Below are 25,519 nucleotides of genomic sequence, written 5' to 3'. Positions count from 1 at the left end.
TCCTCAGAATTCTACACACAACACCCCATAATGTCAATGTGAAAAAAGTTTACTTGAGGTTTTTGCAAATGTATTAAAAATAAAAAAATTGAGAAATCACATGTACATAAGTATTCACAGCCTTTCCTCAATACTTTGTCGATGCACCTTTGGCAGCAATTACAGCCTCAAGTCTTTTTGAATATGATGCCACAAGCTTGGCACACCTATCCTTGGCCAGTTTCACCCATTCCTCTTTGCAGCACCCCTCAAGCTCCATGAGGTTGGATGGGAAGTGTCGGTGCACAGCCATTTTAAGATCTCTCCAGAGATGTTCAATCGGATTCAAGTCTGGGCTCTGGCTGGGCCACTCAAGGACATTCACAGAGTTGTCCTGAAGTCACTCCTTTGATATCTTGGCTGTGTGCTTAGGGTCGTTGTCCTCCTGAAAGATGAACCGTCGCCCCAGTCTGAGGTCAAGAGCGCTCTGGAGCAGGTTTTCATCCAGGATGTCTCTGTACATTGCTGCAGTCATCTTTCCCTTTATCCTGACTAGTCTCCCAGTTCCTGCCGCTGAAAAACATCCCCACAGCATGATGCTGCCACCACCATGCTTCACTGTAGGGATAGTATTGGCCTGGTGATGAGCGGTGCCTGGTTTCCTCCAAACGTGACACCTGGCATTCACACCAAAGAGTTCAATCTTTGTCTCATCAGACCAGAGAATTTTGTTTCTCATGGTCTGAGAGTCCTTCAGGTGCCTTTTGGCAAACTCCAGGTGGGCTGGCATATGCCTTTTACTAAGGAGTGGCTTCTGTCTGGCCACTCTAACATACAGGCCCGATTGGTGGATTGCTGCAGAGATGGTTGTCCTTCTGAAAGTTTCTCCTCTCTCCACAGAGGACCTCTGGAGCTCTGACAGAGTGACCATCAGGTTCTTGGTCTCCTCCCTGACTAAGGCCTTTCTCCCCATATCACTCAGTTTAGATGGCCGACCAGCTCTTGGAAGAGTCCTGGTGGTTTTGAACTTCTTCCACTTATGGATGATGAAGGCCACTGTGCTCATTGGGACCTTCAAAGCTGCAGAAATTTTTCTGTAACCTTCCCCAGATTTGTGCCTCGAGACAATCCTGTCTCGGAGGTCTACAGACATTTCCTTTGACTTCATGCTTGGTTTGTGCTCTGACATGAACTGTCAACTCTGGGAGCTTATATAGACAGGCGTGTGCCTTTCCAAATCATGTCCAATCAACTGAATTTACCACAGGTGGACTCCAATTAAGCTGCAGAAACATCTCAAGGATGATCAGGGGAAACAGGATGCACCTGAGCTCAATTTTGAGCTTCATGGCAAAGGCTGTGAATGCTTATGTACATGCGATTTCTCAGTTTTTTTATTTTTAATAAATTTGCAAAAACTCAAGTAAACTTTTTCATTGACATTATGGGGTGTTGTGTGTAGAATTCTGAGGAAAAAAATGAATTGAATCCATTTTGGAATAAGGCTGTAACATAACAAAATGGAAAAAGTGATGTGGTGTGAATACTTTCTGGATGCACTGTGTGTGGAGAGTAAGTGTGCAGCTCTTTTGGGAGTTGGACCATCTAATTACATTATTGGAACTGGAAATGTGGCAACTGCAAAAGTGTTTCCACTCTGCGTGAACTGGTGAAGTACCTGCACAGCAGTCGTCTTCTGCCCAGTCGCAGCCACTGTAACTGCTTCAGAGTTCTCACAGGTCTCCTGGTGGCCTCCATCGCTCGTCATCGTCTTCTTGTTCATCCACTTGTTTTGTGTTTTTTTTTGTTTTGAAGTGCAAAAGGGGTGCGGGGTTGTTGGCTTTCAAGCTCAGGGGCTTCTTAGCAGGAGAGACCTTTGCTTTAAATGCAGTTATTTGGTTAAAAAACAGTGCAATACAAATAATGAAACTGAAATAAATCTTTGTGTGGGCGTCCTGTGCCAAAGCAAATGCTGCTCGGGCACCTTTATATATAATAAATACATTTTTTTTTTTTTAAAAAAAGCCCCTATTAGCAGGCACTCAAGACTAAAAATGGAAACGCTGACTTTACAGATTGTAAGAAGTAGTCATTAATCTGCACCAATACTTCTTTACACAAGCCAAGCCCGCCTTATCTGCACGTCTGTGGTTCCTGGACCCCCTGCAGCTGTACGTGCCTAAGATGTCTATAAAAGCAAAACGACGCTTGTGTGCAGGAGCAGTGGTACTGAGGGTAGTCTGACTGGGTGGGCCTGCTGTGGCATCAGTTGGCACCAGGCGTTTCTTGGGCGTAGTTGGTGGGCACTGCTGCACATGGTGAACATAGAAGAGCTTAACTTCCAGACTGCCATATGAACTACACAGAGGCTGAGTTAGCGTAAGCTGCCCAAAATGTGATGCTGTACTTGATGAGGTAGAAGTACAGAATCGACCAGAAAGGTTGCGTCCAACATTTGAAGTACCCAGACGGGTTCTTCGATTGAAGCGTCCTCTTGTTCATTTCTATTGAATGGAGGAATCTCTTGGCTTACTGGGGACGGCTGGTCATTTTTCTGAAGATGCCTCCTGATTTACTGTTTATCATCAGGGTGTTGCACAGTATGGTCCAAACATGGCATAAACTGAGGGGTTTTCAGGCCTAGAGGGTTAGAAATAAGGGGGCAATCCTAAATAGCACAATAGCTGCCATAATCGGACAGAACTGGACGAGTCAACCACTGTGTCAAATGGGGGGCTTTTGTCGTACAAAAGAGTCCAAAGAAAGCTTTCAGAAGTGATGAGCGATACTCGAGCTGCCACTTTCAACTGGCCAGCCCTAACGGCAATCTTTATTAATTGGCCTGTTTTTCCATTAATGGGCTCCTTCCACATTGTTCTCTGAGCCCCAGTCTTCCTGGAGTTTGAGTTTGCACTTCGCACTTCATCAACTGAATCGCCTGTACTGGTACCAGGAATACATCACAGGAAGAACCTGATACCTCCATGCTGAAGACACCTCACTTACTGCAAGGCAAAAAAAAAAAAATCATGTCAACGATGCTTGGCACATACGGTGGGCACTTTGGACATGAATGTCTGCTGCTCTTTTCACTCCTTGCTCTCCAGATCCTCAAGTCGTACTTAAACATGTCCTCAGAACAGCTGCCACACTACTAAACACACTAAATACGAAGGCGGGGGCCGAGGCCACATTTGCTCTCTCCAGTAATTGACTGTTCAGCACCCCTACGACCCGTGGACAGAAGTGGCCCTGAACTGACCACCAGAGCAGAGGACTGAGGAAGGCCGAGGTCTTGTAAGGCAGTGAGTGTTTAACAGGCTGAAGAGGATGACACTCTCTACCAGTACTATCCTGTGTCACCTTCAGGACCCTCCGCAGTGTTTAAAACAGAGCACAGAAAGGCTCATCCGCCTCAACAGCACCAATGTCGACAGAAGTGGGGTCTGCTGCCTCCGTTCTGAAGGCTATGCCTTGTGGGTGAGGTTATCATCTGGACACCACTGAGTCAGCAGGTCACCCTCGCCTCTTTACTGTTCATGATAAGGCCTTGGATGGTTTTGTCATCGCCTAAAATAAAAAGTACAGAGGGGTTTCTACACCCTACCCTGTGGAGAGCTTGTGTTGAGGGGCAGTGTATGATGCTGGTAATCCATAGCTACCACAGTCTGTTTTTGTAGAAAGTCCAAAGTCAGATTGCATAGGGTGGTCCTAAATTGAGGAGGTTGGTGGCATAACAGTATACAATGCTAAGCTGGACTCCACCAAAATTATTCTGATGTGCAAGAACGGTATGAATTGCAAGGGATATGGCATTCCCTGTGGGCCATTTGTGATGACATGAAAACTGGAGAGTCTGGGATACCTGGAAACGTCTGTTTAATGGGAGTGCCACCAGTCTGTGGTCGTTCAAACTGCCAAATATTGTTTTTCTTGGGCACAGGAAAAATCATTTTGAAGCAGCCGAGGACCAAAGACAGTGAAATACTGAAGATGTCACTGAAGACATCGGCTAATTGGTTGCTACAGGTTTTTAAAACACATCTGAGCAGGATGTGCTTTGGTAATACAGAGAGCCAGAGAAAGGCCCTTCATGGCAGGCTGCTTGTTGGCACAGACAGCACTGGATTGGGCTGGAAGTAAAAAAAAAAAAAAATATGAAGAGGATGCTACATTAGGTTTTACTCCCAGTATGTCTGCTCCTCTCACTTTGGATCTGCACTCATGTCAGTAAATGTAAAGTATTACACATAGGAAGTAAAAATATTAGGTTTGAATACACAATGGGCAGTCGGAAAATCGAGAGTACACCTTATGAGAAGGATTTAGGAGTCATAGTGGACTCTAAGCTATCAACTTCCAGACAGTGTTCAGAAGCCATTAAGAAGGCTAACAGAATGTTAGGTTATATAACACGATGTGTGGAGTACAAGTCCAAGGAGGTTATGCTCAAGCTTTATAATGCACTGGTGAGGCCTCATCTTGAGTACTGTGTGTAGTTTTGGTCTCCAGGCTACAAAAAGGACATAGCAGCACTAGAAAAGGTCCAGACAAGATCGACTAGGCTGATTCCAGGTCTACAGGGGTTGAATTATGAGGAAAGATTAAAAGAGCTGAGCCTTTACAGTTTAAGCAAAAGAAGATTAAGAGGTGACATGATTGAAGTGTTTAAAATTATGAAGGGAATTAGTACAGTGGATTGAGGCTTGTAGTTTAAAATGAGTTCATCAAGAACACGGGGACACAGTTGGAAACTTGTTAAGGATAAATTTCACACAAACATTAGGAAGTTTTTCTTTACACAAAGAACGATAGACACTTGGAATAAGTTACTAAGTAATGTGGTAGACAGTAAGATGTTAGAGACTTTCAAAACTCGACTTGATGTTTTCTTGGAGGAAACAAGTGGATAGGACTGGCGAGCTTTGTTGGGCTGAATGGCCTGTTCGCATCAAGATTTCTTAGGTTTCTGTATCTCCCTTTCAAAAGGCATTGCTCTTTGCCTCTAGTGAAGTTCTTATTAGGAAATCGACAGCTTGTTTTTATAAGCCCTTAGTCGCCCACAAGTCTTCATAAACCCATCCCAGTTTGCACACTCAGAGTGGTCCTGCAGTGTTTCCCATTTCTTTAGTCCAGCACTGTACCCCCTTTTTTTTCCTCCTCAGTGTTGCCTCTCATCTTAGTTTTAGTCTGGAAGGTGGCAGAAGGAACAGGTGAGCTGATCATCCACCATGCTGGCACAAAGACGGGTAGCGAGTGTAGTCGCAGCACAGGTGTAACAGGTGCCATGCTGGTGATATTTAAGACAAATCTTGAAATTTAGTTTTAGTCCACAAAAAAAACCCCAAACAGTCAGGGCGTACTGTAAATACTCTGTGCCAATGTTGTACCAAACCTTCAGCATGGAGTTCATGTTGGCTTGCAGAGGCAGATGAGCAGCGAACTCTGTGAAGATAAACTGGACGAGCCGCTGTGGCTCAGATGAACGACGTGACAATTAGTGGAGGTAAAAACACACACACACACGCAAGACCCCCTGCATTCCACCACTTGCCAGAGCAGCCGATCACCATGGAGGACAGTAAAGCCCCCCAGATTACAGCGTCACTTAAACTCATTTCCAAGAAACAAACAATAAAACCCCCCACATCTTCCCCGCAGCCTGTCGGCTTGAATCCCCTCCAGCTTGTTGGCCAGGGGCTGTAAATCCGACAGACAGAGGAATGCTGCGTAGCGGTGGTCGGCTGCCAGTGTTCGGCTCACCCCCTTTTCCCAGTTTGCTTTGTCTGCCTATTGTTGGACGAGGCTGCTGCTGCTGCACGAGTGGGCTGGGAGAAGCTGATGTTTTTTGATTAAGGTTATTTCTGAATTCTCAATCCAACGTTTAAAATATGTTTGAAAAACTTATGGTCATAATAACTGACTGCACAAAGAAGAAAATTCAGTACAAACAAATCCAGACGACTACAAGGAGGAAGGCACAACATGTCGGCACAGTCTGGGGCCAGCGGTCCTGAAAGACGCTGAAGATCTGCGAGGCCATGGCGGACATTGTCTTCCATTCTGACAGGTGCGTATCCTTGAAAAGCCACCGAGCTGTAATCTGTGAATACGGCAGAAATGTGACAGCCATAAGGGACTCCTGCCACGTGGTACACGTTACACAAGCCCCCATTTCTGTGCAACTAATAAGAAGTGGGTCCGGCTCAGAGACAGTCGCTAGGCTTGAGTGATCTCATGCTGAGAGCTGAATAAATTACCCAAATGCAAATACTGTTCACAAAATAATTTATTTACCAATTTATAACTTCTCAAAAATATGGCAAATCTCCATACAGAAAAAAACAGAATGTGCAACAGTGAAAACGAACAGCTCGAGTCACACATCGTAAAACGGAGTGCAAGATTAGTCTTTAGTGTGCAGGAAGTGACGCGTATGGTTAACTCTGGAAGGCAGCAATCCTAGCAAAACAATTTCCTTGACAGTTTTTTTTATAACAAATGATGTATAAAAATAATAAAAGCATTATACTCTTGAATCATTACATCACACCATCGTCTTCCATCATGGCCGATGTGCCCATCAGGTACAAGAACAGGCCGACTGCCTACGGAGAAGAGCCGTCCTCTTGGCCAGGCCTCAGGCGTGTTTCATTTTGTTTTTAATCTTATCGTCTTAATAGACACTCAGTAACTAAGATGGATGCTGGCACTTCAAAAACAAACTTAAGCAACTAGAAATGTGTCATGACAGAACATTAAAACTGTGTGCCTGGGAGATCATCGAGTGAAGAGGGGCTTAAAGGTACGCAAGTGTCCACTTTCAAAGTTTATTGTCACGCGTTCCAAAGAGAATCTCTAAAATGGCTGTCTTAAAATCCTCTTCAGGAAAAAAGAAAAAAGAAGTGCTGAACACGAGTGTTCATTCAGAACAACAACTTGAAAATTAACCACCATATATATATATATATAAATAGTAAACTACATATTTAAATGTTGCATTATTCCAATATTTCTCTCTTCAGAGAAGTAAACATTTGCGTAAAACAACGATTACACAAACTATTGAAGTTTTTATAAAATGACAGCAATGCCAAGGCCAGTCTGCCCCAGTGGCTATGTCGCAGTCCAATCAGGTTCAACGGATTTTAATCTAAACGGTTCTCGCACCAGGGGCCAGTTTAACAATACTTGCCATCATGGATGTTATACACGAGAGCAATGCTGGAATGACGTCCAACTGGCAGGAGAACATAAAGAAAGTGCGGCCCCAACTACACATCTCCTGCAGACAGTGTTGCAACCGCAACAGATATGCCATCGAGCAGCTTAAAACGAAAAAGTGACGCATATCGGCTTCTTCCGATTTATTGCTGAAATCACACCCACCTCTGCAGCCCGTCATCACTGCAATAACAGAACAGAGTGAATTATCAACATGCCTTACAAGAGAGAGAGGACCTGCGCTTCCAGAGAACACCTGAAGATGGGACGATGTTCTCATTAAAAGACACACACATACTGAAGCCAGAATAAGAGCTGTTCAAAGCACAGGCGGTGCAAAATCCAAGCCTACGTCATCAGGCAGCTCGACACAGCTCACTGAAGGCCTGGTCTGCCTTTGAAGTTTCTCAGAAACTGAAGCAGCTGAATAAATGTCAGTTCTTTCCAGAAGTGGAGTATATGCAGTCTTATGCACTTCATTGGGTCTTCAATATTGTTTTTTTTGCTACCAACCAGCATAAACTGGTTCAGCGTCCCAGGCAACCCCATAACTCTTCTTTGGGGTTCTCTCTTTGGCCAAAAGAGGAGTCCTTGACAATGTCAGCTCTCTGTCCTGATCCTTCCTCTTCCTAAGGATCACTAGAAGGACGATGACAATCATCACTGTGGATGGGGACAGAAAGGCACAGATATTCAGTGTTCTTAGCACATTTGCACAGATTATAGACGTGTGTGCGTACCAATGTATGTATCCGTTTGTCTGTATTCAAACCAGTGTATCTGAACTGATTTTTTCCTCAATTGTGCCTCATAATAAACACACATATATACATAAAAATACATACACATTCATATATATGATAGATAGATACTTTAATAATCCCAAGGGGAAATTCACATACTCCAGTAGCAGTATACTGATAAAGAACAATATTAAATTAAATAGAAAAATGCAGGGTGGAGAGTGCAATGCAGGTATAACAGACAATAACTGAGTAATGTTAACGTTTACTCCCCACGAGTGGAACTGAAGAGTCGCATAGTGTGGAGGAGGAACGATCTCGTCAGTCTGTCAGTGGAGCAGGATGGTGACAGCGGTCTGTCGCTGAAGCTGCTCCTCTGTCTGGAGATGATACTGTTCAGTGGATTCTCCATTATTGACAGGAGCCTGCTGAGTGCCCGTCGCTCCGCCACAGATGTCAAACTGTCCAGCTCCGTGCCTACAATAGAGCCTGCCATCCTCACCAGTTTGTCCAGGCGTGCAGACCTATAAATACCTGGGAGTGCAGCTGGATAATAAATTGGAATGGACTGCCAATACTGATGCTCTGTGTAAGAAAGATCAGAGCCAACTATACTTCCTTAGAAGGCTGGTGTCCTTCAACATCTGCAATAAGATGCTGCAGATGTTCTACCAGATGGTTGTGGCGAGTGCCTCTTCTACGCGGTGGTGTGCTGGGGAGGCAGCATAAAGAAGAAGGACGCCTCACACCTGGACAAACTTGTGAGGAAGGCAGGCTCTATTGTAGGAATGAAGCTGGGCAGTTTACCATCCGTGGCAGAGCGATGGGCGCAGAGCAGGCTCCTGTCAATCATGGAGAATCCACTGAACAGTTTTAATCTCTTTTTAATAAAATGTGTCATTTTACTTGACTTCTCACTACATTCATAATGGCTAACACGGTACAACACCCTAGTGCTATAAATTAAAAAAAAAATACATTACATATTATAGAGTTCTGGTGTTTTTACAATGAACCACAAGGGGAGAAGGCTCCAATGGAAAATAAAAGCATAAACACTTACTGAATAGGTCCTCTGAGTTTTAATAAAAGAAAACATGCCAAGTTTTCAACACGTTTGTGACAGCAAAAGGAATCTGCAAATAATCGTTTTACTGGGACTATTTTTCTCGAGATAAGGATGCATTTTTCTGTTCACTTGTGGGAGGTCTCACATAAATAAATACACATGTAAAATGAACAGAAAAACAACCGTGTGGCACAAACGTTTTACTAGGTTTTTATTGGCCTTCAAGAGGAAACCACTCCCGCGTTCTGTGAACGGCTATTGTGAAAGAAGACAAGCACTGAGGTAGAGTGCTGCATTTCTTTTAAAATGGATGAATCTCATAATATTGATGTTTTTTCTGTCCAAAAATGACATGTCTAAGTTACTAGCGAAAGTAACCAACATTACGGAAGTATATTTGTAGAATGGGTTAAGCAAAGAAAGCAAAGGTGTACATGGTGACCCCGCTGTTATTGCTAGCTGTCCAACCATCACCTACACTGCCTGTCTATCAATGTCGCCACTCCTGGGAGATGAGAATTTGTTCTTTTTGGGTCCAATTCGATTCCAGAATTGAGGTAAATTCAGAGTTGCCAGGGTAAGTAATGTTAAGCTCTAGTCATTTTGTCCGCTTCAATCGTTTTGTTTGGGTGTTTCACTTGCTCTAAGCCAGTAGGTGGCACTGGTGTGCAAACAGTAGCACACGGAGAGGTGAAAAAAATACAACACACAATGAGACCATCAGTGTGAAAATTTTGGGGGTTCTAAAGTACTCTTTCTTGCCCATTTGGTTCTAGACAGCAACTATGCAAAATTTGATCAAGATCAGTCGAAGGGTGCAGGATTGTATAGGGAGCATACAGACATTGTTTTACTGTGCGCAACTAGACGCATGGTGACAAACGCAACCCAGCATGCACCAAACACCAGACATGTGTAGGAACTATCATGACAGGCAGCAGAACCTCTGCTTTTTGGTTTGGTTGTGTTTGCTGCTAATTTTTCCAGAAGCTAATGTCCCAATCTGGTTTGTCGTGTAGTGGGTGTGCCAACGCTCTGTAATCCGCACATGCTCCCAACCTACAACTGCCACAAGGCATTATGACTGATGGCTCAGGGATCCCAGGTAGCATACTGCAATGTCTCAAAGGGGCTTTGATGATGGCCACAACACCAGTTGACTTAGACAGCACTTGGGGATTACTGCTTAAAGGGACATCACTCACAATAAGGGACAAGGCATTTATGACTCTGTCCTCTGCAGTTCCCCTTCCCTTTGCTTGGCTTGGGGTCCGGACCGATCCTCACTTAGATCAGCAGGTCACAGAGACAGGAAAACAAGTACAGCGTGTGTCGCACTTCCACATGATATACAGTAAGCAGTAGGTGACTTCAATGTGCACGGGAGTATGTGGATCAAAGTTAGAGGTGGGCAGTGCAAAATGGGGTCAGCAAAATTGTCATTGAGCCAAGGAGACAGGAACAATGACACATACTCCTGCAACATGAGGAGAAGACTGGACAGAGTAACAAGAGTACCTCATCTAACTGCTGCTATTATCTCTGGTCTCCCAACAAATGGGTTTGTATGCTGAAACATACCTTAATATTAGCTAAGTAGAAACTTATTACAGGTTGAATTGTGTTAGAACAAAGTGCTGGGAACAAAAAAAAAAATGACACTGCGAAATTACCTCAGTATTAAAAACTGACTGACCACTGCCTTGTCAATGTCTTCATATGCAGCACCTCAAATACGCTTTGATAAGCTCACCCCATGCACCTTTTCATCAATTTCAATAACATTCAAGAATGTTAACAGTGCCAATAGCGAAATGCCGATTTTGTCAGCCACGTCCTTTTTCTAATGAGTTCACCACTATGAGCATGGTGTCTTATTTTTTTCCTTCATTTTTATTGGGATGCTTTGAATGTTCTGGGATACCGGGTTTGAATCCCAGCACTGCTACTATCTGCATTGAGTTTACATGATCTCCCCATATTTCTGTGGCCATTTATCAGACTACTTTGGTTTTTTCTTACATCCCAAAAGCATGTTAAGCTAACTGCTGAAAGGGCCCAGCTAAGGCGTGTATGAGTGTAAACTGTGGTTTGAAATACAATGGGTGTAGAAAATAAATATATCAACATAAGGAGAATGGAGTGAAGTATGTAGAATACAGCAGAGTGGATAAACCATAAAAGGTAATGGAAAAAAATCATTAGACCATTCAGAGAGACATCTATGGGTCACAAAACTTATAGTAATGAACTTTCCAAACAGGTAAAATACTTACATGCAATTGCAATGACTAGCAATGCAATGGTGAGAGGAGTTAACTGACACGTATCTCCAACCTTTCTGAAGAAAGTCTCCATACAGTAACCAGGAGCTACACTTCCCTCGGGACAAAATGCATCAACAGGACACAGGATAGGACTTACATCTGGGCTCTGGAGGTGGGGATTAAAAACACAACCATGGAAAGGAGATTAAACACTAGAATCCCTGAAGTTTACAATTTTTTTCCCATTGCCCCTGACCTTAAATTTTCCTGACATACACCAAGAAACTCGTAGCTCCTTCTCACTGTGCTAATCGCTCGCTTTTATTTTGCAAATGTGTGGATCAGCAGTACACAACCAGCTACACCCCGACACCTCATTCAGTCAGATAAAGGCTGAAATCCTCATAGCTGAAGTCTGTGGTAAGGTGTTTATTTGGTGATGCGTTTACAAGGAATTATGTAGGTAATGAAATACACATATTCCATGTGTGTGCCGTGTCTACAACAATCTGTGTAAATATGGAATGACAGAAGAAATGCGAGGCAAGAAATGCTGGACACAAAGCTAAAACAAAAAATGGTTTCATATGATACAGCAATGACGACATAATTCTGACGTGAAGTGTAGGATGTGTGAAGCCCAAATATCCAAGAAAAACTTTCACCAAAGGTGTAGTAAGTATACTTTTATTCAAGAATATAACCCAAGAAAAAGAAATTGCTCAATTGACATGTTGCTGAAACCCAACTATCAGTCGTTAACATACGTGTGTTTGCACGTTTCGTTTTCAACCAGTTGGGACAGTGGTAATGCTGCTGAGCCATTTCTTGTATTGTTATACCTTTTGTGAAAGGGTTTATTTGATATTTGGACTTCAGTCTTCACACATTATACATCTCATTTCAACATTTTGTCAACTATTACTATAGCACGTAAAACGTTTAGTTTTTATTATGTGTTCAACATTTCTTGCCTCCTATTTTCTCTCATCCTACATTTTTCTAGATTGTTGTTGACACAGAACACAAATGAAATGTATGTATTCCAAATAATGATATATCCCTTACCCTGTACAACTCCAGATACCTTCAGACCTCCGCTCTGAGAATTCTGCGTCTGACTTGACTTCAGCTGCCTTGGTGGGGGATGAGTGAGCAGGCTGCCAGTGCCAGTGCCAGACACGGATGACGAGATGCAAAGAAATTTAAGGTGGCCCGGGATTACAAATATTTTCGTAGGCTTCAAGGATTCTAGTGTTAACCCTTACAACACAGAACCAATATACCAAACTGACTCCTCCACTATATAACACATTACATCTGTCAGTACCCTGGAATATGCATTTAATTATTTAGGACGTCTCAAGCATTTTTTCCTCTTCCAAAAAATGTAAAAAATTTCAGGTGCTAGAAAATCTTTAATATATTCTGGCCCTGAATAAAACATACATGGCTTTGCTATACAGCGTGGGACAATTCTAAAGCCTTTTATGACAATTCATTCAGCTTACCGGACAATAGTAGTTGGAAGGACAAATGTCACAATTCTCCTGTCCCCACTTGGTTTGATAAGAGCCACTTTCACAAATATGGCACATGGTGTCATGGACAGTCTTGTACATACCTGTGGAGACAGATTTCTGTCACGTTCAATGTACATAATAATACTACTACTAATATTTAGGAAAGGTTTTATAAAACACAATAGGAATGTATGTCTTAAATAACAACAACAACAACAAGTAAAAATCTAAATCTACAGTATAAAGAAAGCAACAATACTACATCTTTTTACTAGGAGTTCAAAAGTTCAAACATTACTCCAAGATTAATAAAGTTATCTCCAATTAACACTTAATTATGTTTTGTTTTTGCCTTTATCAAAAAAATATTGCAGATTAAAACAATGATAGTCTGAGATTTAGATAATACCTTTGCCTGTATTGTGAGAAACGAATGCAGGCTGGCAATGGAGAAGCTTGTCAAATACATGTTCAGAATGTAGAAACAACTGGCAGAGACTTTGCTGTGCTTTATATCTAGCCTTTGGTTGTGAAACATAACCCCTCCCCGTAACACAAAACTCTTAAAAAATATCCTCAGAAAGTCACCGTATTCGAATCCATTGAATTTATTGATCAGAGAACATCAAAACTATTTCACATGTATAAAAGGACAGCAAAGTGAACTGCGCTTGCGTGTTTACGGCAAACTGATTGCAAAACAAAGTGCTAACCACCAGAATGGCAGAATGAAGAAGATGAAGAAGATCATCTGATAACCATCAAACATATCACCAAAGACACTTCTGTGACTGAGGACAACAAATAATTACAGGACAAGACACTGGAGCACACGGCCAAACAAAAGGTAGTCCTGAATATACAGCAGTAGAGCAGCAGGCAGACATGCTCTAAGGCATGCAAGACAGAGTCCAGAAATTATAACACAAGAATGAGAACAAGAGAAAAATGGATACTGACAGACAAGATCATTAAATAATAGAAATTCTGGCATATGCAAACATTACTTTTACATCCATTGATCATTGTTGGTTTGAAAAGCACTACTTAGGAAAGTAAGATCACCAATATGATTAAATGGAAATGTTTGGTTTCCTCTATATGAACAATCAGAAGTAATAAAATACATTATCACTTCCAAAGGTAGTGAAAGGAATGACTTAAGAAAATATAAAAACTGGCAACAGCTCCTTATCTTTTGCATCAATGGGAACCTCCACTGATGATCACCTAGAACTCATACGTGTTCAGAGTTTATAATCAAGTTCATCATTACATTGGACTACTAAACCAATGCCAAGCAACTTCCAGTCTACACCAATCTTTAAGTAACAGATCCTGATGAAGCTCTTAGGCAAAGAGCATCCCAATGGGAGCTTTGGAATCGGTAAATGGAAAGTGTTCTATTGGCAGATTGGATGGCCCAGCACAAAAGGTACTGTGCAATGCCCATGACCAGTTAGCAGAGTTCTCATGGAATGTGACTGTGTCAGACATTTTGTCTTGGACTCTGGATCCCCAACTGAGAAGTTTATTTTCTCCAACAATGCTACATTCATTATGGAACGGGTAATTTGCAGTTACCTGTGAACTTGTCTTAGCACTCTATGCCTGCAGTCTTTGAAGAGCATTATACCAAAATAAAGAATTGAACTGCACTTGAGATATTGGCCACCCAAAACCTTTTGATTTAGAGCCACTCAATTGCAGATTATAAGCTCATATCAATACTACTGCTTTACAACAAAACCTGCATTTGGCTCTACCTCAGCGTATTGGCACATCAGTTAGAATCTACTCTCCCTCTGCCGTTCCGCCTCTTCCACTCGCATGTCAATTCCAAGAGAAAAAAATCAATAGTATTTAGGGAAGAGACCTGAGCTGAACATTTCATCCTACTGACCAAGAATAAACCTTTTATTTTTAATGTTAATGAGCACTTTGTGAAAGTTTCATTATATAAAAGACCATGCACTCCTCTCCAAGGAACTGCAGCTTAACACAGTGTACGTCTAAGACATCTTGTCCCCGCATTCATGGGCATTTTTTCCAAGGATCCCAGTTTCTTCCCACGATCCAGAGAGGCATGCTGGAGATTAGGCCAGTTTCTGTAATGTTACCAATCAGAGTGAAAGTGTGCAGGTATGCATAATGAAATGCAGCAGCACCCAAGCCCACATAAACAGGAGAGGCTCAAATCAAGGAGAAACTGTAAATAGGAAACGGAATGCAATACAATACAATACAGTTTATTTTTGTATAGCCCAAAATCACACAGGAAGTGCCGCAATGGGCTTTAACAGGCCCTGCCTCTTGACAGCCCCCCAGCCTTGACTCTCTAAGAAGACAAGGAAAAACTCCCAAAAAACCTTGTAGGGAAAATGGAAGAAACCTTGCGAAAGGCAGTTCAAAGAGAGACCCCTTTCCAGGTAGGTTGGGCGTGCAGTGGGTGTCAAAAGAAGGGGGTCAATACAATACAATACACAGAACAGAACAATTCCTTAATACAGCATAATAATAAAGATTTTAGAATTACGGAGCAGAATTTAACAGTAGATGATATCACATAATAAGATTTGGATATTTTTAGAGCCCTGGAGAACTCATCCATCAAGCTGCCTCCCCATTTGGCCATTCCACAACTGAAATAGTGATCCTCCATCAGGGATGACTTTACCACAGGCAGGCAAACAACTTGTCAGTTGTCAATGTAATTATAAAAAGTTAAACATGTGATTCACGGCACAACACTAGGAAGGTTTTGCTACTAGTCCACTGTCATATCATTTGCAATATACTGTAGCACTGATAATAATGACAGAACACGCCACTGTGCCCCTTTACACACACATCCACACATGGAACACTCAGATACTGTGACTGATTATGTGTAATTAACTAGGAAAAGGACATTTAGAATAATGAGTAGATACTTTAAATTTTCCATGAATGAGGAATCTATGGTGAGTGTTGGTCATTATGTAAGGAAATAATCAATGAAAGCACCTCTGTAAGGTTTTTTATTCTTCCCAAACTGTGAGAACAAGCCTTTGTGATTTGTTTAAACATTCAAATAAGAATATTCCAAGTATCCCTCCAGCTGCCCTGAGTCTGTATTTGCAGCACAAATCACTTTAACATGTCTTTACTGCACTACCCAAAAGTCATTTGCCATGTTCCAGTTTTTGTCGACTCATCTTCCACCCCTGCTGTCGACCCTGCCTCCATCTCTAAACTTTAAGACTCGTGCGGCTGGCGCTAAGACAGAAGGCTGCTCCATGCCTGATGTAAAAAAAGCAACAAAACTTAACTATTCAGTAGGCTTTTCTGTTCAAGACTAAAGACTTTTTTGTATATAAAATGACTCCATCCAGCTGGCACATACAAAGAGAAAGCTGTGAAGTTTAAAACTGTCATTCTGAAATATTCAATGTTTACAAAGCTTGAATACAGTTTTTGTAATGATACTCCAAGGTCTTGATGCCAATTTGTCATTAAAATGTGGACTACAGTACTACTAATATAGCCAAAAAAAAAAAAAAAGACAATAATGGTTTATCAGGACACACACACAAAAAAGAGAACATTGTCATGTAGCACAGCTTAAAATCATTTTGCCCTACCAATTATTAATATAGGTATTTGGAAAAAGTCACCATAAAGTGACCCATCTTTCATTGCTACAACCAACTCAACTGTAGATGAGGTTTGTTGATCAGTCTGGGCTGCTTGCAGATCTGGCAAAGCGGGGTGGGGGTTAGGGGGGCTGTTTAAATCTGTCTCAATGGAAGTCACCACAGAAGGGCTTCTATTTATGAATCTTAGGAAAGATCTTTCTTGTCTTTTAACGCTATCAAATTGTGTGCTCTGTTTTAGTTGTACTTTGACCACTAATCGTTCTCCAAGTTACTTACGTGCATACAGCTATTTGATCAATTCTCAGATGTGATTGGAGATGAAGTCACACCACGTGTGCAAAGAAACAAACATCTAACCATAAGTAAATAATGAACCTACAATTTCAGAATTTCTTTTGCAAATATTTCAACCCTTTTAAATAAATATACTGTACTATTATCTGAATCGGACAAGAATGGCAAACTTCATCAAATGGGGCAACACTGTAGTCTTCAAATAACCAAGTAATTTAAAACCAGAAATAACACAAAAAAATACAGTGGTGTGAAAAACTATTTGCCCCCTTCCTGATTTCTTATTCTTTTGCATGTTTGTCACACAAAATGTTTCTGATCATCAAACACATTTAACCATTAGTCAAATATAACACAAGTAAACACAAAATGCAGTTTTTAAATGATGGTTTTTATTATTTAGGGAGAAAAAAATTCCAAACCTACATGGCCCTGTGTGAAAAAGTAATTGCCCCCTTGTTAACAAATAACCTAACTGTGGTGTATCACACCTGAGTTCAATTTTCGTAGCCACCCCAGGCCTGATTACTGCCACACCTGTTTCAATCAAGAAATCACTTAAATAGGAGCTGCCTGACACAGAGAAGTAGACCAAAAGCACCTCAAAAGCTAGACATCATGCCAAGATCCAAAGAAATTCAGGAACAAATGAGAACAGAAGTAATTGAGATCTATCAGTCTGGTAAAGGTTATAAAGCCATTTCTAAAGCTTTGGGACTCCAGCAACCACAGTGAGAGCCATTATCCACAAATGGCAAAAACATGGAACAGTGGTGAACCTTCCCAGGAGTGGCCGGCCGACCAAAATTACCCCAAGAGCGCAGAGACGACTCATCCGAGAGGTCACAAAGACCCCAGGACAACGTCTAAAGAACTGCAGGCCTCACTTGCCTCAATTAAGGTCAGTGTTCACGACTCCACCATAAGAAAGAGACTGGGCAAAACGGCCTGCATGGCAGATTTCCAAGATGCAAACCACTGTTAAGCAAAAGAACATTAGGGCTCGCCTCAATTTTGCTAAGAAACATTTCAATGATTGCCAAGACTTTTGGGAAAATACCTTGTGGACTGATGAGACAAAAGTTGAACTTTTTGGAAGGCAAATGTCCCGTTACATCTGGCGTAAAAGGAACACAGCATTTCAGAAAAGAACATCATACCAACAGTAAAATATGGTGGTGGTAGTGTGATGGTCTGGGGTTGTTTTGCTGCTTCAGGACCTGGAAGGCTTGCTGTGATAGATGGAACCATGAATTCTACTGTCTACCAAAAAATCCTGAAGGAGAATGTCCGGCCATCTGTTCGTCAACTCAAGCTGAAGCGATCTTGGGTGCTGCAACAGAACAATGACCCAAAACACACCAGCAAATCCACCTCTGAATGGCTGAAGAAAAACAAAATGAAGACTTTGGAGTGGCCTAGTCAAAGTCCTGACCTGAATCCAATTGAGATGCGATGGCATGACCTTAAAAAGGCGGTTCATGCTAGAAAACCCTCAAATAAAGCTGAATTACAACAATTCTGCAAAGATGAGTGGGCCAAAATTCCTCCAGAGCCCTGTAAAAGACTCATTGCAAGTTATCGCAAACACTTGATTGCAGTTATGGCTGCTAAAGGTGGCCCAACTAGTTATTAGGTTCAGGGGGCAATTACTTTTTCACACAGGGCCATGTAGGTTTGGATTTTTCTCCCTAAATAATAAAAACCATCATTTAAAAACTGCATTTTGTGTTTACTTGTGTTATATTTGACTAATGGTTAAATGTGTTTGATGATCAGAAACATTTTGTGTGACAAACATGCAAAAGAATAAGAAATCAGGAAGGGGCAAATAGTTTTTCACACCACTGTACATTTTTGTTTCTAGATTGCGTTAAAGCTTCTGCTACAACCCCAGATACCTTTCTTGAGAAAACAAAAATAAAAGAAATACCAGATGAATTGATGAAAAACCGTCTGAATTTCTTTTGCTATTCTGAGGTCTATTTTGACTGAGCCTTACTCTGATATAACAACTTTTAAACACTAGCAACCACATTAGAGCAAAATTGGCAAAACTGCTTTCATTAATCAATATGAGCACAAAACTGCTGTCCAAAATGTTTGCAGATAGATTAGAAATGGTTTTCCTTAATTAATCCACCCAGATCATCCTTGTTTAACCATTACTACATACTGTACATGTGTTTGTTTCTACCGCACTACTTCCACTGAACACAGCATGTAATCCGAGCAAATAATACAGATAACCGGCCGTACGGATTATAGATTTTGTTATATAAATATGATTACAATGACATATTCCATTACATGTGTTGTTCTTTACCTGTCATGGGACGACTGCACTGAATCTTTTTTTGGGCAATGTCCTGTCATTTTATTGAACTTTGCTCCTCATTTCTAAGAGTTCTTACTTCACTTGAAAATCTTGATCTTTTTTCAACACTTTTCACATGTATGCCCTACACTGATTTTACAGCAGTATTTATTAAACAATATTTTAGCAAAAAATACTGTTATATACATTTTTAGCATGTGTTTTGGACGTTATGAACATATGACTTGGTAAACGTCATGTGGATTAAGCAAAACGCAAGTAACACTAATATTCTTAATTGCTGTTCAGGATTTGTCCATCATTGACACACATTTTATCATAAAATTTGCCATCTATGTTTCCCATGAAAACAAGTAGCACAAGATTAAAATATAACAAAAATTTGCTTCTGGGTGGCGTATACCTTTAAAATGTTTTAGAGGATTACTTCACTCAGAACTAACCAGTCACCACTTGTATCTTTTACTGTTACTTTTGCTTTAACTTCAGCTCTTCACTTTAATGTCAAAGTGAATTTTGAATATTTGAATATTGAACTTTTGATTAATGAAAAGTAAAAAAAAAAATAACTCCAATTGCAATTTAATAATGCATTAACATAAAATGTGAAAACCTTCCAAGTGGGTGAATACTTTCTACAGCTATTATATATTTTTCTATGCATGTCCTCCTACAAAACTCCTGATTTTGCTACATCATGATCTCATCACCTTTCCCTGGTCTCTCTTCCTTACTGTTGCAGTGTCATCCTTAGGAACATCTAAAACATCCCATCAATGCCAATTATAAACCCACACAGCTCTAACTACGTTCAAAAGCATTTGAAGCCTTTAAATCATCAGGCAGTGAGGCCTCATTCATACGTAACCTCCCAAAAGAACAGATCAATCGTTCAGTTTTGTTATAACCATGCTGATCCTCTTATTCCATTTACTTATTTTATTCTTATTTATTTTAACTTATTCTGTCTAAACTACCCCTGTTTAAGGGTGATCAGAAATGTCTCTAAACCAACATATATTGAGCACCCAAATGGTATTCTTCTAAAAGCTAGCCTCTTCTTTCTTCTAACTCTACTCTGCTGCTATTCACGCATATTAACCACTCTTCTCATTGCCTAAACTCCGCCATGATGTCACCAGAGAGCCTCTGACCCCTAGAAAAGGTAATTTAGGAGAATAATGCAGCTACAGGTCTTTTAGGGCTATCAGTCTTTCACATATCTGAGCTGCATAACAAAAAACCTTGTAGGATGCTCTTCCTTCTATGAAAGTATCCCTGCCCTTGTAATTCGTTCACTCATCAAGTCTTCGTTAAAAACAAACATGTCTTTTTGTAACGTTAAAGAAAGAAAAATTAAGTGAATTATTTCTAAACACCAAAATTTACTAGAGCTGTGGTTGATTTGTTCAATTCAGCAACATCTGAAAGCATGAATAAAACCGGATTTAAAGTGTCAAACCTGGTCGACAAAGCGTGCAGTCCCTTGAAGCTATCTGGAGAGCTTCACTTCCAGTAGGGCATTTTAAACATTCTGTGCATCTTGAAGTACTTAAAAATGAAAAAGAATACTGTCCGAGTTACTCTTATCTGGTATGCACATCAGAGTAAAGACAAAATGAACAAGGCAAAACATTATACACAGCAAGTGATTTCATAAGTAAGAAAATATCAAACCTTTCCAGTGATAATAATGAAGTGGAAATAATCGTGGAACCAAACAATTAAAATCAAAAATATCTTATTTGTATACAAGAAGGTTATCTATTTCTTCAGCTTGAATAGGATGGCAGTTTACTGTAGATCAAACTTACTCATATCAGACATTTTCAGAGTAAATCAATAGATATGGCTGAGCTGACAATTAACCTAATATTCGGGTCTTTGGAATGTGAGAGGAACCAAAATAGCCCTAGGAAAACCCACATGAATAGAATATTGGGAGAATGTGTGGGCACTAAAGAGATTCCAACTGTACCAAAAATCAAACTTGAGGATCAAGAGATATGAGACAGTATTATGATGCAAATCATAACATGCTTACAAGAAAGCACACAAATGAGAAACCCCTTCATATGACATGGGATATCCGATGATAAGGAGGATGAGGATGATGGAGTGTTAATTTTTGTTATACTTTTATTCATTGGATATGAACAGGTCATGAGCTACAGATGTATTCATGCAACAGCAAATTTTTTAGTCTTATTTTGTGGGAAAACAAACTAAAAAGTAATTCGGAAGCATTAGTACAAAAATTTCACAGTACAGATTTTTCTCCTACTCTAACACTTATCTTCTGTCCATTCATTCATTCTATAAACCATTTCTCTAGTATAGATTAAATGACAATCAGCGTTTATCCTGATTACATTGGACATGAGACAAGAGCCAACACTGGACACAGCGCCAGTCCACTGTGTGGCACAAATGACCAACAAGCTTAAAATGCTCTTCTTTAAACTCTAACTGTTTAACAAAAAAGGTTTCCAAGTTTATTACAGTCATAAACACACCTCCAAAACATGAAAGCTTAGACAGCTTACTCAAGCTTTGAGGTGCACCCTGCAAATTATTGCTTAAAGTCACAAACACAGTCTCCAAACAGAGAAGAACTAGGATAGTCCATTCTTTAAGAACACTATGAATGAATGGTTTTGACGTTTGTTGCAGGTTAGCGGGTTACTTCCTTTTGAGAGGTCTGCCAATTACTTTTTCATTGTTGGTCTGATCTGTCTAATGTGTGGTCTTATAATACACTAATCATGTAACCTATACACTTGGAGTAGTTGTGCAGGGTTTCTTCTAATTTCATAGGGGTGTTCCATGTGCAAATAGTGGCAACACTGGTGAAAGATACAGTTGAGCATTCTAAAACCAACATTATAAAATCTGCAGCAGAAAAAAAAAATACTGACTTGAGAAGAATCTTACTTATTAAACTGACAAAGCTATTTACAAAAAGGATATGGAGAGACCTCTGCTAACCTGTCCAATACTGTATGTACTTCCGTTTAAGGTTGGAATATTCACTGAAACTGCATACTGTGTTGCTAGAATTCGTATCTTTAATTCCTTAATATTAATCGATAAATATGAAGTGCATCTAAGAAACATTGAGTCTAGGAATCAAGATAATACAGTATACAAATAATTAAAAATAAACCTTTATTGATGATAGATGCTGTTGCATTAAGAAAAAAAATAATCTGGAAGTATCTTGCTTACTTTGAAAAAGAGTTATATTATTTTAAATACAGAATCCATTGGCACAAGGAATACGTTACCAAGTAGTTTGGTAGACAGTAGGACTTCCAGGACCGTCAAAATTCAACTTAATGTTATTTTGGGAGAATTATGTGGATAGGACTAGCATGCTTTGTTGGGGTGAGATGGCCTGTTCTTGTATAAAATTTGCTAATGTCTTAAAAATATATGACATTTTGTATTTCCCACCACCTCGTTGCTACCTTTACAACAGCAGTAGTTATTTGATATAAAACAGTGAAATTGTTATTATGGAGTTCAATACCATTTTTCTCCTTATACGACTTAGGTATATTGGGTTATAACTGGTATAAAATGTCTCTACTTTTTCTCTAAAAATGTTTTTTTTTTCCTTTTGATAAAGTTGCTTTCTGATTTATGTCAAAAATTTGTCAATAATTCCATCTGTTATGTTGCAACATAACAATACATGAATTAGAAAAATGGTAGCACCCAGTTGCTTCTAGTTACAGGAAAGACAACTGACTGCCTGCGAGTCACCCCCAAATCACTTTGAAAAAAGCTGCATGGGTATTCAGTAATATCAAGCTCAAAAGAAATGAGTGATAGCATAACAAAATCATTATTTTCTGAGCAGTTGTACTATAGGACTGGTTTCACTGTTTTACACCAAAAAAGAGCATATAAGCTGGTAATCTTTACATACAAATATAAAGTGGCTTCCAAATTTTCCACCTAAAATGGGCATGACAGTTAAATTTTCTTATATTAGTGGTAGTAAAAATTAGAGTTACAGACTGCAAGTTTGTATGAAGCTGTGAATCCTGTTAATTTGAGGTCAGAAATGAATGCACTTTGATACATTAAGAAAATTGGAAACAATATATTTAAACCTTTAAATATTGCTGTGCAACAAAGACTGTTGTTCTTTAACAAAGTGACAAATTCACTACAAAGTTATTATGTTTCAAACTTTTTTCAGTGTGGGGAATTAATGTTTTTCTTGTAACCACTACAGTAAGTGTTGACTAATAAGTAATCATTAGTTAAGCAATAATTAAAATAACGGAATTATAAACCGTGGAGTCACTTATATCAACTGGAAGATCTGCTTCATTAGGGTAAAAAAAATGATTTACAATTAACAACTTAAAATCCTACCTTGGGCAAGAATAAATTACATTAAGACTATATAAAAGACTGAAGAAAAGCTAAAAGTTTTTTTTTCTATATTACAGAAAAAATACAGTGTACTCACTTGCAATATGTCCCCAGTTGGCAAGGTTCACATGTTGTGGAATTTTCTATAGATGTGTAGTAACCTAAAATAGAGCATCAGGAGAGGAAACATATCACTCATGCCAACAGCCTGGTCTGAAAAATGGCCAGTTTAGTTTGTGTGTTATTGCTTGGCACTGTTCTTTTTATACTGTGTTGAGTTCTTAATTAGTAATGCATTTCATGCTCACATTTTCCTCATGACTGCAGGAGCTCCCACAATACAAACACTGAGATATGTTCATTAAATTACAGGTGATAACTTGATCATCAGATTACCTGGGATTTTTTATTAGCAAGTAAATCTTGTAATGATAAAACTCTCTATGTACAACTTCATGCAAATAAAGCAAAATAAACACGTGTTTTATTATTTTTTTTATTTATTTTTTACCTGGACCACATTCAGAACAAATCTGTGAAGCTGTCCTGTTTGAAAATGAGCCAGGTTGACAAGAATGACAAAAAAGGGCTCCAGTCGAACTAAGGGGGAAAAAAAAAAGTTAATCCAATGAATCATAATGCAATAAAAGTTATTATTTATCATCATTACAAATAAAACACTGAAGATAACACTGTAGTTTAGAAAAGAAAGGGCACAGTTACAAGTTGTAAATTAACACTGATGGCATTAACCCAAAATTAAGATGATATGACAATATGTAAGTCATACTCTTTCATTTTCTGGGCAAAAAAGTTACAATGAACTCTAAAACGTTAGTGCTGTACATGCATACAGTTTATGCTTTGTAAATATTAATCTGTTTTAAACAAGAAGGTACACACATTAGAATGAAAAAATTGAAAAGAAAATTGAAAGAAACGTCTGGCTTGTCAGTTACAAGAAGGCATTATGCAGATGTATTGTTGTTGGCATAAACGAGCCCCAGCAGTTTTTCATGATACTGTACATTTCTGTTGAATAATTTGTTGGATGAAAGTCCACAGTGTTAGTGTGTCAGACAGGATGTGCGGTATTGTTCATAATGGTATTCAGTTTTGTTTTAACTCTCTGCTTTGCTGCTTCCTCCAGGGTATCAAGAGTGTGTCCTATAACTGAGCTTGCCCTTTTAAATTAGCTTGTTGATTCATTGGCTTCTCTTTAAGTAATGTTACCAGCCCAGCACACCAGGTTAGGTCAGGTTGAGGAGCATGCACTAGTACAGCACACATTGCCGCACCCACCACAGGACAAAACAGCTCAGGATCCTGATAGGCAACTCGGCAGGCAGACTTGCGGCCCAGTCCCCAACCCCGTGGAAATGACCATCTTTCTGCTGCAGCCAAGTGTTAAGTGGGTGTCCTCTAGGCCTGTTCCAGCCGCTCGAGTCCTCAACAGTGAGGATCCTGTGAGCTGGATCACCCTTGGGGAATCTCAGCACATGGCAACGGTGCTGTAACTGAAGCTCCCTCATGATGCAGGTAATGTGCCTCATTCAGGACTCCGTGAGAAACAACTCATTCAACTTGTTCAACACAAAGTCAAAAAAGTGGTACTCAAGGATTCTCCGGAGAGACATAGTACCAAAGGAGTCCTGTCTTTCTCTCAGGTCACTGGATAGCATCTATGTCTCACAATCATATAGTACACCAGGATGCACCAAGTCTCTAAAGACATGGACCTTCACCCTTTTGCAAAAATATCAGAAGCACCACACACCCCTTTCCAGCAAACTAATGACCCACCCCTCTCATGCTCTCCCAATCTGTCTACTGACTTCATAAGAAAAGTCACCAGAAGCAAGAAAGTTGCTTCCAAGGTAAGTAAACCTCTTGAAGTTCGACATTCTCTCCACAGACAGACACACTGGTGATGACAGTGCCCAAGAGGTCATTATAGGCCTGGATCATATTTTTATCAAGGATACTCACAAGCCCAGATATTCAGACTCCCCACTCAGTCTCTCAAGAGCCCCAAGCAGAGCCTCCATTGACTCC

At 40.1% G+C, this 25,519-nt stretch overlaps 1 protein-coding gene across 1 annotated transcript in view; it reads right to left on the bottom strand.

Moving 5' to 3' along the window:
• Positions 1-6,250: 6,250 nt before the first annotated feature.
• si:dkey-21a6.5 (tumor necrosis factor receptor superfamily member 9) overlaps positions 6,251-25,519 on the bottom strand; it is a 39,447-nt gene continuing 20,178 nt past the window's right edge. The window contains exons 4-9 of the mRNA XM_039751740.1: positions 23,976-24,064; positions 23,562-23,625; positions 20,538-20,626; positions 12,794-12,906; positions 11,292-11,448; positions 6,251-7,866 (exon numbers count right to left, since the gene is read on the bottom strand). Of these exons, the coding sequence (XP_039607674.1) occupies positions 7,709-7,866; positions 11,292-11,448; positions 12,794-12,906; positions 20,538-20,626; positions 23,562-23,625; positions 23,976-24,064 (670 nt within the window). The 3' untranslated portion in view covers positions 6,251-7,708. The remainder of the gene's footprint in view (positions 7,867-11,291; positions 11,449-12,793; positions 12,907-20,537; positions 20,627-23,561; positions 23,626-23,975; positions 24,065-25,519) is intronic.

This window comes from Polypterus senegalus, chromosome 4 (assembly GCF_016835505.1).
Source record: "Polypterus senegalus isolate Bchr_013 chromosome 4, ASM1683550v1, whole genome shotgun sequence".
Classification (NCBI taxonomy): Eukaryota; Metazoa; Chordata; class Cladistia; order Polypteriformes; family Polypteridae; genus Polypterus; species Polypterus senegalus.
This window is presented reverse-complemented; position numbering and strand designations above follow the sequence as displayed.